The 15,669-nt window shown below is 56.3% G+C and overlaps 1 protein-coding gene across 1 annotated transcript; it reads left to right on the top strand.

The window, feature by feature from the left end:
• The first annotated feature begins 934 nt into the window (after positions 1-934).
• SPATA31F1 (SPATA31 subfamily F member 1) lies at positions 935-14,149 on the top strand. The gene is made up of 4 exons (XM_087928649.1): positions 935-1,150; positions 2,217-2,274; positions 2,782-12,846; positions 14,022-14,149. Exons 1-4 carry the CDS (start codon positions 935-937, stop codon positions 14,147-14,149), a joined length of 10,467 nt encoding a protein of 3,488 aa, XP_087784775.1.
• Positions 14,150-15,669: the final 1,520 nt, after the last annotated feature.

Here is a 15,669-nt window from a genome sequence, read left to right as displayed (position 1 = left end):
CAAATATTCTCCTTTATTTAGATGGGGCGATGCCGGGGCTAGGTGGTGTGGCCATGTGACTGGCTTCTTTTTTTGGCAGCACTCCCACCCCCCCACATTGTCACAGAACTGTTAATGTAATGGTTACCTTTTGTTTTTAAAAGACATAAAAGACTAATAAAGTTTATTTTTTTTAAAAAAAGACTCGTGGAATTCAATTCCCGGAATCCCCCAGCTTCAATTCTGGGAATTGTAATCCACAAATCTTAAAGCTATGGTGGGCTGGGGGATTCTGGGAATTGAAGTCCACAAGTCTTAAAGTTGCCACGGTTGGACACCCCTAATTCTGAGACTCAGGTGTGTTTCACTCATCACCTCTCTTCCTGTCTTTAGCTAGTTCTCCAGCTCCAAACCTGCTCTGAAGTTGAGATGGAGGTAGAAGTGAGGAAGCTGAGACGAGACCCACCCAGTGGTTACACCACGCTCTGAGTCCTAGCGGGCACGCTGTGCCAACCTTGGCTCTTCAGGAGGGACCTGCTGATTATGGCTGGCTTAAGGATCGGCTCTGCACACGCCTGGAGCCCCTTCTCTTCCCCCCAGGGTGGTGTCCTCCACAAGCCATGTCTTCTGCTCCAGAGAACCCAGCTGCTTCCAAAGGTTCCTTCGGATTGTTGGTTCTAGAAACGAATGGAAAACAAATCCTTTGTGATGCAGTGTGGAATGCTCTTCGTGGCCAACGCAGGAGGAGAGGCATGGTGGAGAAGGGAGGCCCCCCAACCCTTGAGGCAGCGGTGGGATCCCAATAATTTAACAACCGGTTCTCTGCCCTGAGGATTTCTTCCAACAACCAGTTCGCCCAACTGCTCCGAAACTTAACAACCGGTTCTTTCCAACCGGTGCAAACTGGCTGAATCCCACCACTGGCTCGAGGGGTCCTCAGTTCGGGGTTGCAAAGATGGCTCCGCCTCCCCCCAGCTGCGTCCTTCTCCCCCTGGACGGCTGCTTCGCTGTGTGCAGCACCATCACGCTGGCTCTGCTTCTCTTCGTCGCTAAGAGGAGCCCGGGAGGACGCTTGGCCTGGGACAAAGGTCTTCTCCGGGCATGGAAAAGAATTTTGCCTTTGGCCACGGAAGTGGAAGCCACCAGGGATCTCCCCTCCTGGACACGGCTGGTGAGCCTCTCGGCCCCCTTAAGGGCTGCCCCACTGAGCAGGCCCCGGGAGGGAGCCTTCCAGCATCGGCCTGGCTGTGTGGGGGAGACGCTGCAGCACGAGGCCTTAACAAGGTCAAGGAATGGTACCCCCCCCCCCCGGGGAGAAAGGCCCGGCCAGCTGACTTTATTTGTAAGGGCTGATAGTAGCCAATTTCAGGTATGGAGTATTGGCTTGCCTTCAGAGCGGGGGAATTGGAATTGAGGGCTTAGTAGCCCCTTCCACATGTTACAGTTTAACACTGCGGAAAAATAGCCAGCACTTCAGAGAGAGGGGGAGGAGGGTGGGAGGGAGGGAGAGAGAAAGAGAGAGAGAGAAGGAGGGAGGGAGGGAGAATATGACAATGACAATGACAATAACAGAGTTGGAAGGGACCTTGGAGGTCTTCTAGTCCAACCCCCTGCTAAAGCAGGAGACCCTATGCCATTTCAGACAATAAAACCTTTTTGAAAACTTTTAGTGATGGAGCCCCCACCACTTCTGGAGTCCAGCTGTTCCACTGGTTAATTGTTCCCCTTAATTCCGGATGACTTCCCCCCTTGATGAGTTTCCATCCATTGCTTCTCGTCCTGCCTCCCGATGTTTTGGAGAAGAGCTTGACCCCTCCCTCTTCTTTGGGGCAGCCCCTCAGATATTGGAAGACCGCCTTCATGTCGCCCCTCATTCTTCTTCTCCTTAAACAAGGCAAACCCAATTCCTGCATCTGTTCCTCATATCTTTTAGTCCCTTTAATCATTTTGGTTGCTCTTCTCTGCACTCTTTCCACAGTCTCAACATTTTTTTGATATTGTGGGAGTGGGGGGAGGGAGGGGTGAGGGAGGGAGACCGCCTCCTGTTCCTGGAGAAAATCTATCTAGGTGGTCACCCAAAGTCAACCCCAACTTAGTGGATCATCATCACCACAATCATCATTCCAGTGACCAGGATGGAGAAGGTTTTTTCCATAAACACCCAGCCAGGGAAAGGAGAACATCTTGGTCAGCCTCCTCCCAGGGAGTAACTGCCTTCTCTCCTGTCTTCCTGGTAGGATCGTGATCTGGAAAGCAGAGGTCCACCCCACGAGGCAGTTATTCACCAAGAGGAAGGTAAGCCAAGCCAACCCAAGTCGGCGCACCCTAAAAGTGCCAGAATTGCCCCATGCGGAAGGGACATTCTGTTACGGCGTTTATATTCGAGGCCCACCAGCCTTGCCCGGACTCCAGACATGTCATCTTCTGCAGGGCCTTAGAGCTGATGGAGGCTGCTAAGACCGCCCCCACGGCTGGACCAAAGAACACGCTTCCTGCACCAGGCCTGGAGGTTCTCCAGAGAAGCTAAGAGTTTCTTAGCTGAGGGGAGGGTTGAGCCCAGGAGGTGATGTTCCTGGAGAGGCCAAACATGGGTGGTATTTACCTAGTTTGGGTCACGAATTGTCTTCAAGAAAACAACTAAGCCCAGAGAGCACCAAAGACTTCCTCCAACGGCATTTTCTTTGCCTGCGGGCACAGTTTGTGACACTGCAAGCCGTTGTGATACAACATCAGGCAGGAGCTACAGTATCTCCCTAGCATTTCTTGTTGACCAAATTCCCTAAGGGACCTCTTAATCCTCTTCTTCCCTTTGGGCAGGTACCACTGGCCGGGAAGAAGAGCCACAGCTCCGCCAGTCGCCCTGGAAAGAGAGCGGTTGCCCTGCCACCACCATCCGCAGACTTCTGTGTGACAATGCCAGCTGTGTCTTATGCGCACATGCAGCCAGGGAGGCAGAGAAGGTGGTCCATATCCAACGACTGGAGCCTGAGAACCTTGTGCTGCGCAAACCGTCCCTCCCCACCACCTCTTATGTGGAGCGCTCCAGCCTGCCCGCGGTTTCTGGTTTGCAGGGCAGCCACATCTTCTCCCGGAGCAGGAATGAACCCCCTGAGATGGGGCCCCTCAAATACAGCCCAGCAGCCTCCCCGTTACTCAGGAGGAGGCAACGCTTTCCCAGAGATGGACCCCAGAAGAGGAGGCCTCTCCCTTCCCACTCTCCAGGTACAGACCCCTTCCCAAAACATCACCCCAGGTGTCCTCACCTCCGGATGGCCAGTCGAGGGAAGAATAATTTTCGCACCCTTGATGAGCAGGAGGTCGAGGAAGATGAGTCCAGCAGTTCTTCAAGCGGGTCTGAACCGCCTCACCCCAGCAAGGCAGGATACGGCCCCTTTTCTGGGGTCTCCAGGGTTTACCGCCAGAAGGACCATCCGCTTTGGGGACACCAGGAAACCTTCCACCGCCATGAAGATGACGGGTCCTCCAGTGAGCAGGATGTCTCTTCTAGCAGCGGAAAAGACCAGAGGGACAGGCTGCATCTCCTTTCTGAAGAGGAAGAGGATTTTCTGACCGCCTCTCTGACTTCCGCTGGATCCGGCAGCTCCAGGAAGATGGTATTTGTGGCTATCGAGCTTCCGTTTGTACCTGAAGCAGTTCTGGAGAAGTTGGAACGACATTTGGTGGTGAAGAGGACGCAGAGCGCGATGGGGCTGCCCGTGATCCTCCTCAGGTCCCTCAAGGCCTTTTTGCCATTTGCCCCCAGTCCCCTTACTCGGTGGCCCCCGAAGAGAGAAGTGGTGGTGGTGACCAGGCCTCAGGTCCTCCCATTTAAGAGTGTGGCCACCAGAAGGAGACTGGAGGAGCATGTGAGGAAGAGGGCTCACCTCAAGCACTGGCAGCTGCCCAGGAAGATCCAAGAGGCCCTCAGGCACATGCAGACTGACTTCCACCCCGCTGTTCCTGGGGAGGGAGGGTCCGGCGGAGAAAAGCCTCCAAGCTCAACAAAACGTCCCCATTTAGCCTCATCCCCAACTAGAGACGCAACCTTGGACGATCTTCCCCGTTCCAAACCCAGATTCCGGGTTCACATCAGGAAGAAATTATTTCAAATTGTCCAGGAGGCCTTTCCTAAACGAGTGCAGGAGTCCCAGAAAATGAGCGCCTCAGAGGAGAAGAAAGTCGCCCTTCCAAAGCTGATTGGATTATCCCAGAGGAGCCCCCAGGCCCGTGCGGGGCCGAGCCTGGGTCTTCGGAGGAAGGCGGACAGCGTGGAGATGAACATTAAGTGCAAGTGCATCCAACTCTTATGGCAGCTGCCTACTTTCTACTCCCAGTCCACGTCCAAGATGGCGCCTTTCAATCTGCCAGTGACTCCACCTCAGGGGTTTCGCCCTTCTGAGTTTGGCCACACCCAGACCCCTTTTCTGCCCAGCTCTCAGCGGCAGCTCCTGGACTCCCATGTGCTCCTGAAGAAGGTCCAGCACCAGTGGGGGCAGCCCAAGCTTCTGCAACAATCCATCGGGCTCTTCCTCTCAGCTGCACCGCCAGCGGCCCCCGTCAGCCCTGCCACCCCAAAGGGTCCCCGAGTGGACGTGAAAGTGGCCCCAAGAAGCACGTTGCCTTTTGTCCCCTCGGAAGCCAACAGGCAGCTGGAGGAGCACATCAAGAGGAAGATCATCGAGAGGCAGTGGGGTGGTCCCCAAAGGGTGATGAAGTCTCTCCAGATGTTCATGCCGGTGGCCCCCAGTGGGGCGAAGGTGGCCAGAGGGAGCGAGAAGGAGAAGGTTGAAAAGAGGTCACCTTCTGGGAAGGATCCAGGTCTCTGCAAGCTCCCCCATGTCCTTCAAATACACGTGGCCCAAAAAGCTCTTGAGATACACCTGGGAGGGGCTGGCCCATTCTCCACGCTGCTTCAGACCGCTTCTCTACAAGACAGAGGAGGCGCCCTTCCCAGAGTTATCTCCCCTGGGTCAAGGGCTTTGCAGCTGCGGCCCAAGGAGCTCCCCTTCGTGGAGGTGGTGGCCCTAGAGCACGTTGAACTCAGCATCAGGCACAAAGACTTGGCTCACAAGTGGGGGCTGGTCACTCTGTACCAAAAGTCCCTCTCTCACCTGTTCACAGGTGTTGAATTTCAGGTCCCGCCTCCTCCCTCACCCAGAAGGGCCCTTGGGTTGGACATCAGCTCCTCAGACACAGTCTTCATCAGCCGAGGGACCCAGGGAGACCTTGAGTGGCATGTGAGAAGGAAGAAAATGCAGCACACCTGGGGGCTGGCAAGTCTCGTCAGGAAATCCCTGCAGTTATTTGTGCCAGCTGCCCCCCACTGGCACATTGCAGGGCACACCCAGGTAAGGACCCTCCCAGCCGAGATCACTTTCCTCGGAGGTGCCAACATACATGAGCTGGAGAGGAACGTGCTGAAAAGAATCGTGCTGCAGAGATGGCACCTGCCCAGGAGGCTCCGGGAGCCGGTGAAGGTGCTTGGCTCAGAGAGGGCAACGGGCCCAAGTCAAGAGATGAAGAAGCCGAGGACGACCGTTCCTTCCCCACACCAGCCTGAGACCTTCCACCTGCCGCCGCAGGGGAAGGCCCTGAAGGCGGTGAAGATCTGCTTGGAGAAGAAGCACATAGAGATAATGCTGGGGGCGATGCCCACCGTGGCCAGATTCTCTTGGCAGCAGGCAACCCTCACACCCAGGCAGCCCCTGCCCAAGCTGATCCCTCCTGGCCGTAGCTTCCTCCAGCCCAGGTGCTCTTTCTTGCCCTTTGAACACCCAGAAGACGTGATCCAGGTTGAGCAGACCCTGAAGCACAAACGGTTGATGTTCCTCTGGGGACTGAGCACCCGATACCTCGAAGCCCTTGCAGGAATGATGCCAAAGCCACCCGGGCAGCCTCTCCCACCCAGGCTGGCCGACCGCTTGGTGTTCTCGGAGGCGAAGGCCCCCTTCCTCCAGGAGGAGGTCAGAGCAGCCTTGGAAGGACACGTCCGTAGGAAGTGGCTGCAGCACGAGTGGGGGCTGCCAGGCGTGATCCAGAGGTCTCTCCGGGGCTTCGTGGAAGGAGCTCCCTCCCCAGGCGCCCAGCAAAGAGGGACTGAAGTGCAGGTTCTGCACAAGGACTTGACGTTCCTCCCTCGAGGTTCCCGCCGATCCCTGGAGCTCCACATCCATAGAAGGAAGTATCAGCACCAGTGGGGTTTGCCCAGGAGGGTGCTGGAAGCGATGAAGGGGCTGGGGGCCGAGTCCATCATTGGTCCTCAGCCCCAGGAAATGCAAGAGGCGGATCAGAGTCAGCTGGGCTTGGGGAAGACACCCCGGCCCCCATCTCCAGGGGAGGTGTCCCCACCCCAGGCTCTGTTCTTTGGGGGTGAAGTGGAGAGAAAGATCCAGATGCTCTTCCTTAAAAAGTGTGTGGAAGTGCACACGGGGGTCTTCCCAGGGGTGGCCACGCAGTCCTGGCAGTGTCTCCCTCCTTCCAGAGCCCCCCTCCCCAAGCCAGTTTCCCCGAGCGCCTGGACCCCACAGCCACGCAGAACGTTCCTGCCCTTTGTGCCGGCCGCGGACGCTGGCCGGTTGGAGCTGGCCATTTTGCGCCACCGCTTGAGCTCCCTTTGGGGCCTGGGAAGGGTCTACGCGGGAGGCCTAGCTGCCCTGCAGCCCAAACTGCCCTCCAGCCCCAGAAGACCCAGGGGAGAAGAACTCTCCGAGGAGCCGGCCCCCTCTTTCCAAGTGGAGGCCCGAGAGGCCCTAGAACTGCACGTCAGGAAGAAGAGGCTGGAGCATGAATGGGGCTTCCCCAGAGTCATTCAGAAATCCCTGCAGGGCTTCATGGAAAGAGCTCCGGCCCAACTCAGCCTCCAGAAGATGGACAGCTACGCCCACATCCGATGCCAGGTCCCGGCCTTCCTTCCTCCAAGCACCTGCACCCACCTGGAATCCCACCTCCAGCGCAGGTATCTGCAGCGACAGTGGCATTTGCCAGCAAAAGCTCTGGAGTCCCTTAAGCTGCTGCATCCTCGTCCTGAGTTAAGCCCACCTGACTTGAGGAGCAGTGAGAATGGAGATATTTTCCCCTACTGTTGTGGCTGGGGGGTGGTTTCTGAGCACCCCGCTCTGGATCTTGGATATTTCCAACCAGGAAGGGAGATGGAAACTGCCGGCTCAGTGGAGGGCACCCCACAGCAGGCTGAGGTTCTGTCTAAAATAGACCCCAAAGATGTGAATCAACTTCAAATCTACTTGGGTAAGAAGAACGTGGAGGTCCAGTTGGAAGCAACCCCAAATATTGCTGACCTTGCCTGGACCCAGAGCTCTTCAAGCCAACGCCTCCCCAAGCAGATCCCTCCCGGCCTTGGAATAAGGCAGCCCCGATCCTCCTCCCTGTCCTTCTTCCGTGCAGGGGAGATGGAGCGGATCGAAATGGCCATTCGCTGCAACCATCTCGCATCCTTGTGGAGCTTGGGAATGAGCTACGTGGATGTTCTGAGTGCTTTGCCGTTCACGCCGTTCTCCAAGCCTTTCAGACTGAGAAGGACCAGCCTTGAATTCTCGGAGGTCCAAACGTTATTCCTCCCGGAGCAGGAAAGGCAAAGTCTAGAAAATCACATCGTGAAGAAGAAGATCCACCACACTTGGGGCTTCCCGGTTCTTGTCCAAAAATCGGCGAAGGCCTTCATGCAAGAACTTCCCATGCCACTCACCCCGCGAGTGAACCTAATTGCGGTCCATGTTGTTCACCGGGCGCCATCTTTCCTTCCCCAAGTTGTCTCCAGGTGCCTGGAGTTCCATGTTCAGAAGATGAACTTCCAGCGGAAATGGGGGCTACCCAGGAGGGCATTAAAATCCCTCTGGATGCTCTGCCCAATAGGTGAAGATCCAGAGCTGCCGAGGCCACCAACGTCTCATCTTGATCAAACCTGGAGGAATGTCCCCAGAGGTCCTAGCTTGGAGGCCGCTTCAGTAGGTTGGCCTGGAGGAGCACGGAGCAGAGAACGGGACCTCAGGAGGGGTGTTTTAGGTAATTTGGACCCTCCAAACCTGAGGAGGCTACAGCTTCACCTGGCTAAGAAACATTTGGAGATCCACCATGGGACTCTTCCACCCATTGCCAAAGCCTCCCTGCAGCTTGCAGATGTCTATTCAAAGCAGCCCCTTCCTAAGTCGATCCTTTCCGGCCAGGGGCTGCTACAGCCTCGCAACCTCTCCCCCCTTACTGTGTCTCCAGAAGACAAGGATCACTTGGAGTGGGTGGTCCAGAGAAACCATTTTGCTTTCTTGTGGGGGATAGGCCTGAGATACAGGGGGGCCCTTGCTGGAATGATGCCCAAATTTGCCTCTCCATCCCCCAGGCACAGGCTGGCACAGACGGATTTCTCCGAGACACAGGTATTCTTCCTCCAGACGGAGGACAGAGAAGTCCTGGAAGACCACATTAAGAAGAAGAGGATACAGCACATGTGGAGCTGCCCAGTTCTTGTCCAAAGGTCCATGGAGCTCTTCATGTTGAGCGCTCCTTTGGGCCTCAGCACCCATAAGTTAGAGCCCAACACCCGTATTTTGCTACATGAGGTGCACTTTCTACCCCCCAAGACCCAAACCCACTTGGAGCACCACATCCAGAGGCGGAAACTGGCACAGAAGTGGGGGCTGCCAAAAAAGATCCGGAAGTCTTTCAAGATCTTCCTCCCAAGAGCCCCGATTGAGGATCCCAAGGAACCTTTGGAGGGACCAAAGAATCAGAAGGGGAAGCAGCTGCCACCAGAATCGCTTCCAAAGGGGGCCTCCTCAGCCCCCTCTTCAAGGCCAACCAAGCAGCAGACCTTCTGTTTCCAGGTGGTGGAGACGCCGCACCTACCAGACCAGGAAAAGGAGGTCCTGGAGCATCATATCAAGAAGAAGAGACTGGAGCACCAGTGGGGGCTGCCTGTTGTCATCCGGAGATCTCTGCAAGCTTTTGCACCTTCTCCCCTTGGACCAGCCCTCCCTCCAAAGAAGGCAGGTCAAGACACGAAAGTCCAGGTTCAGGGGCCACTTTTCCTCCCTCGGCATTCCCGGGAGAATTTGGAGGGTAGCCTGAAGCGGATGATCACCCGTCAGCAATGGAGACTTCCAAAGAAAGTCCATCACTCTCTACGGGCGTTCTCCCCAGTCAGAAGGCCAGGGGCTGATCAGAAAAAGGCCAAGAAAGACCACCTCAAAACACACCTCAGGAAAAAGTCAGCAGAAATTAGGTTCCAGTCCAGGACGGTCCCTGACATTTTGCTTCCTGAGTCTCTTTACAGTGAAAGGGGCCCCACAAGGACCACTCAGCCACCAGGGTCAACCTCAGCCATAAATGGCAAGGGACCGAACCAGAAAACTTCTCAAGCCGAGGCCAAAGACCTTCTGGAATGCCACATCCTACACAAGAAGATTTGTCACGAGTGGGGCTTGCCACGCATTGTGCAGAAATCTCTCTCGGCTTTCTGCCCACCTCTTCATAAGCCACGAGCTGACCAGGGGTCAGCTGGGGAGCATCTGGAGACCATGAAGGAAGATAGTGCCACCACTGAGGAGAGCATCCTCCAAGAAGATGAAAGCCAACAGGCGACAAAGGAAGAGGTGAGTGAGACTCCCCAAGACTCCAAAAGAGACAGCACCAAGGCCACAGAAAGAGAAAAACTGACCCTTGATGGTGGAATGCCAGAGTCTTCAGAAGAAATCATCTCCACTAGTGGGGAATCGCAGGAGAACAAAGAAGAAAGCGACAGACCCTTGCAGGGCGCAGAAAAAGAAAACAGGTTTACTCCCAAGACTCCACAGCACCTCACCAAAACCAGCCCTGATGTTGGAAGTCCTCCATCCATAACAACGACCATTACTAGTCCACAGAGTCCGCGAGCCTCAGAAGAAGCCAACGCCACAAGCGAGAGGCCAGAGACATCTAAAGGAACGACTGTGTCGAGTCAAAATCTGCAAGCTGCAGAAGGAGCAAAGGTGGCTGGATGGCAGTTTGATGATTCAGTGGCTACTGAGGCTCCATGGTCTGCAGAGGCCAAAGGCCCATCAGGCCCAGGGAATGGAAGTGTGGCCTTTGAGACCCCACAGGCTACGGAAGAAAGAGGGGTAGTGGAGACCACACTGGGGGGAGAAACTGCAGCAGAGAATGGAAGATACTCCCCAGGTACTGGTTCTCTACAGATGGAAGGGATCCATGGGGCTGCAGAAGAGGAAGGCTCCACTGTCCATGGTCGACAAGTTGGATCAGAAGACGTTGCTTCGGACAGCCTCTATGCCACCAAAGAATCCACTGAGGAATTATGCATCAATAGTCCACAGACGGCTGAAGAAACATCCATTACCAGCAAAGGTTCCCAAGCTACGGAAGATGTGGTTGAGTTACAGAGCGCAGAAGTTGTTGTTGAGATGCCACAGGCCGCAGGAGAAATGGCCGGAGCCAGCAAACTCCCACAAGTTGAAGAAGAAGATGAGAACGTGACGCCTCCTAAAGCAGAGACCACATGGAGTTCTGTCTCTGAGATTTCACTGCCTGCAGAAGGAGAGAGAGCCAGGGCACAGAGCACGGAGGGTGGGAAGGCAAAGGATGTTGCGGTCCCAGCCGCCGCCGAAGAGAGTGACTTCCCCGAGGGGCAACATGGGGAGAAGTCCCAATCCATCAAGGATATGAGCCTTGCTGACGGCAGGAGGCCATCAACTACTGAGAACATCGTGGCTCTCAACGTGGAGGCAAATGTCCCAGATCAGACACTTCCAACCACGGAGGGAGGCGGGAGCCCACGCGTTCCACTGGAGGGGACCTCCTCTGGATCGCTAGCTCCAGAAGCTATGGAGGAAGCAAACACCCCCGATGAAGCTGCTTGGTTCCAAGATGAAGAAAACATAGTGGTTGGAGACTCACCAGGCCCACCTCCAGACGGATCTCCAGACCTGAACCTGAAGGGGCAAAGTCTACATGCTAGAGAAGAAAAGAGCATCAGTCTTGGGGAAAGCTCCCGTGGACAAAGTCCAGAGGAGGAGGAGGAGGAGGAGGAAAGAAATCTTTCAAGGGAAAGTTCAGAGGCTGCATCCAAAGAAGCCATCACTTCAGACGGTCCATCAGGCAAAGAGGAAGGAAAGACAGAGAAGGGACCCCTCTTAGCAGAAGAAGAGGGGGTCACGGCTGCAGAGAGACCTCCAGGAGAAGGGGGAACACAAGACGGAAGTGTGAGCTGCCCAGTCACAGGTAGACTGAGCCCCATGGCCGAGAGACCCCCAGCTGCAGACAGAACGAGGGGGGATGGCAGGACCTGGGCACAGGACACAACGGGTCACACTGCAACCCCCTTTGGAGGAGAAGCGCCTGAACACACCCAAGAGTCCTTCAGGGACTTCCTGCCCCAGTCCAGATTTCATAGCCACCACAAATCAACCAGAGTGCATTTCCTGACGGCGGCAGAACCGGATTCTCACTCACGCCCAGAGAAGAGCTCACCAACCTACCGGTCTGAAGTGCGGCTCCAATTGGCGCCTGGAGGAAGAATTGGCTCCTGGGTGTCTACCGAGGAGGCCTCTCGCTCCTCTTCAAATCCTCTTCCTGTCATGGAGGCATCGGAGGGAGGAAGCAGCCAGGAGATACAACTTGAAGAAGGCCAAGCCGGACTCTCCCGCCCCAAAGGAAGATCTTCATCATGTGATGAACCAGAGATGACGGTTCCACACGTCCTCCTGCAGGAGGGAATCCCAAGGCAAGACTGGCTCACTTTTTCCGAGCCAGAAGATTATGGAAGCCCGTCACCGCTTCCTCCTCAGTCCAGCCCTGACCGGTTTGATGCCAGCTCTAGAGACAACCAAGCTTCTGACACCTCAGAGTTCATCTCTTGGGAGGGCGATGCGGAATCCGTGCCGGGCAGTTCCATTGAGCAGTTGATCTGGGATAAAGAGAGCTTCTCACGGCAGCTGGAACGCAGCATGCAAAGAATGGCAAGACGCAGCGCATCTCCATTGGGAGTGAGACCACCAGCAATGCAGCTGGTGACCTGCTCTCCCTGTGAGTGTGGCACCACAGTGTGTGAAAGAGAGGGAGATCAGAAGTGGGAGCAGCAAGAGGGGGCTTCCCCCATGGCCAGAGATGCAGGAACCGGGTCCGCGGCATCTCTGGAAGACAACGAGATCCAGAAAAAGACCCATCGTGCCGGAAGCGTTGTACGGGGTCATCTCCCCGAGCAGGAGACGCTTCTCAGACCTTCTGAAGTGGCAACCACCTCTCTGCTCAGGTCCCACGTCATCCAGAGAGCCTTGGGCTCCTTCCTACTTCCTGCCTGTGTCATCTCCTCCTATGCCACCTGTGAGGACGTGGAGGTTCGACTCATCCGGCAGGCAGGCCGAAAGCACCGGCAGCGGTTGAGTGGCCAAAGACCTGAGGAAAAGGCGGTTCTTGAGAAAGAGAGCGAGTCCCCACCAGAGCGAGGACATGGTGTTGGAGGTGGGAGACCACCCAGGTCTGCAGCTCCACACACTGGAGAGCTTAAGGATTGCGCTTACAGGAACTTGCGGCAGCTACCTGCACCTCCTCCCTCACCTAACCTGAGTACAACCAGCCTGGACCAGCAGGACCATGAAGGTTCTCAGAGAACGGGCGAGACTTCAAGTGAGGGTTCTGGACTCTCCCAGCTGTCAAGCAAGAAGCTCTCAGCTGTATCTTCTCTGGATGCAGGTAGTGAATTGCCAGCTCCCCCATCTGACTGGCTCCGGTCAGAAACAGGAGCAGAGAGCGGGGGCGAGGGTGGCAGTAGTCTGGTCCTCCGAAATGTCCCTCAGACACCCCACCAGCAGTCAATGCAACAAACCCCGACCTCTTTAGAGGACCAGTCCCAGTTCAGCACAGAAAGTGAGTGGGACAGAGTGGGGGACTGGGCTACTGAAGACATGGAGAGTGAAAGCCTCACCATGGAGGAGGAGGAGGAGGAGGAGGAGGAGGAGGAGGAGGAGGAGGAGGAGGAGGAGGAGGAGGAGAACAGCCACCTGCCCATGGAGGGGAGGCCCTCCGAAGGGTCTTCACTGAAGGCTGAAGCCAGCTCAAGACCACAGAGTAAGAGTGCTTCATCCAGCTCCAGGAAGGCCAAGAGCAAAGGTCTCTCTATCATCGGCTCGATTCTGGAGAGGAAGCTCTCCCTGAAAGAGGGGATGGAGTGTTGGCTGCACAGCCGGGGCTGCCGGCTGACCGCCTGGACAGAGGAGAAGAGACACGGAGTCCCCAGGGAAGAACAGGCGGCTGAAGGAAGAGCTGGTTTCTCTGGAGAGCCTGAGCACGTTCTAGAAGGAGATGCTGCAGAGAGGGGGAGGGACCTCTGCCCTGCCCTTCAGAGTAGAAAAATAGACTCTTCCAGGGTGGGTGGGACTCAGGTTCCCCAAAGACAGAGATTCCTAGCTGGGCGACCGGGCTCCCACCGCCGAGGCGACTCTTCCGCAGGCTCCTTCTCCACGCGTTGTCAAGCGAGCGAGTCCTCCTCAGAGGCCACACCCAGGAGAAGATCTGGGGTCCGGAAGGAGCTTTGGCCTGGGACAGGATTGGGCTCAAGACCTCGACCTCCACGGCCAGAAAGAGGCGGACTCCCAAGATCCAAGGCCTAGAAGGAGCAGCTGAGTGGGGGGGCGGCGGCAGGACGTGGGGACCCAGCAGAAGAAAAAGGAGGCTTGGCAAGAGGGACACCAGTGGCCGTGGGGAGGGCTCCTCCAGCAGCAGCGGGGAAGAGGGGCCCATCAGCGGCCGGGGAGGGCAGCTGGCCGCTCCGGCTCAAGGGCCAGCCCAAACGGGAGAGGGGGGAGTATGCAGGAGAAGGGAGGAGCCCCCTGTCTTGGAGAGGACCACCCACCAGCCCCTTCCTCAAGCAGAGCAGGACAAGGGGGCTGGGCAGCCCACCCCTTGGAGGTCCCCCCAAAGCAGGGAGGGCTCCCCAGAAAGGGGCCTTTCAAGGCTGAGCCCCCGAGGAGGTCAGATTGCAGGCAGGGAGGGGGCTCCCCTTGAGGGCCCACCAGGAGGCTGTGGGGTTTCTGGGGCCATAGGCCCCCCAGCCAGGCCAGCGCAGCCCCTTCCCCCAAGGGAGCAGTTCCGCAACCTGAAAGACAGGATCCGGTCGAGGCGGAAGGAGCTCTGGAGCTCCCCGGAGAGCCAGGACGAGAAGCCAGGATAGCTTTCCTTTGGGGGAGTTGTGGGTGTGTAAATAGTTTGTGTCATTTTTAAAAAAATAACCATTAAACTTTTTAACGTGGGCTTTGAAACGAGGCTGAGGTGGCCGTGCGTGTTGCGTTTCGCCTCTTGATGGCCTCTCCAGGTGTTTGGCATTTTACCTTGGGAGGGGTCTCCTCCCCTCCCCCCTTTGCATCTCCCCTCCACTTCTTTGTCCCTGGAAGTTGCCACGGATGTCCTCTCAAAGGGGGAAGAATCCTCTTTTCCATCCACCCCCGCTGAGTTTCCAAGCTTCTCCCAACCGCTCCTCATGCTGTGGGCCTCGGGGACCCCTAAAATACCTGAGAATCTCCACACTCTCCCCTTGCTCAGCCCCCCTCCCCCCCCTAAACAGGGGGCAGCAATAGCCAGAGCCCTTAGACTTGTATCCCGCTTCACGGTGCTTTTCCAGCCCTCTCTAAGCGGTTTAGAGAGTCAGCCTCTTTGCCCCCAACAATCTGGGTCCTCGTTTGACCCACCTGGGAAGGCTGAGTCAACCTTGAACCGATGAGAATTGAACTCCTGGCTGTGGGAATGCAGAGTTAGCCTGAAACGCTGCATTCTAACCACTGTGCCCGCAAGGCTCAGAGGAAGGGAAAAGAGAGGAAAGGAAAGAAGGAAAAGAGAGAGAAAAAGGACGGAAGGAAAGAAGGAAAATGTTGCAATAGCGCTTAGACCTATACCACTTCACCATGCGTCACAGCCCTCTCTAAGCGGTTTACAGCGTCAGCCTCTTGCCCCCTCCCCAAACAATCTGGTTCCTCATTTGACCCACCTTGGAAGGATGGAAGGCCGAGTTAACCTTGAGCTGGTCAGGGCCAAACTGCGGACAGTGGGCAGAGTCGGCCTGCAATCCTGCATTCTGACCGCTGCACCACGATAATTCAATAACAAAACAACAGAGTTGGAAGGGAAATTCTCCTCAATTCCAGGTCGCTTCACTCCTTGATGCGTTTCCATCCACTGCTCCTTGTCCGGCCCTCAGGGGCTTTGGGGAGTAGGTGGACCCCCACTCTTTGTAGCAGCCCCTCCAATATTGGAAGGCTGCTATCATGTCCTGCAAAGTCCTTCTTTGCTCCAGACTGGACAGACCCAATTCCTGCAGCTGTTCTTCGTATGTTTTAGCCCCCAGTCCGCAAGGCGATGCTTTGGACCCCCACCTGCCTGCCCATCCAAGCCCCCTCTCTTGGGTGTGGTGCCCCCTTCCTTCTGGAAGGACCCCCCTCCTCTTCCGGGCTGAGACCGGCAAGCTGAGACCCCTGCAGGGGAGGATTCGGGGAGCCACCCACCGTGTCATCCTTGGAGGCGGCTCCACAACCGCCTTGGCAGGAGGTTTTTCCGAGGAGGAGTGGGAAGGTGTGAAGAGCTTCTGCCAGCACTTTGAGGAGGGAGGGAGCATCGGAGGAAACGCTTTTGGGGTTTCAAAACAAGGATGCCATTTTTAGGTTTCTCCTTCTGTAAGCCCCTGCCGGTGGGTGTGACGGA

Source organism: Pseudonaja textilis, chromosome 2 (assembly GCF_049901715.1).
Source record: "Pseudonaja textilis isolate UNSWEBS1 chromosome 2, rPseTex1.2, whole genome shotgun sequence".
Classification (NCBI taxonomy): Eukaryota; Metazoa; Chordata; class Lepidosauria; order Squamata; family Elapidae; genus Pseudonaja; species Pseudonaja textilis.
This window is presented reverse-complemented; position numbering and strand designations above follow the sequence as displayed.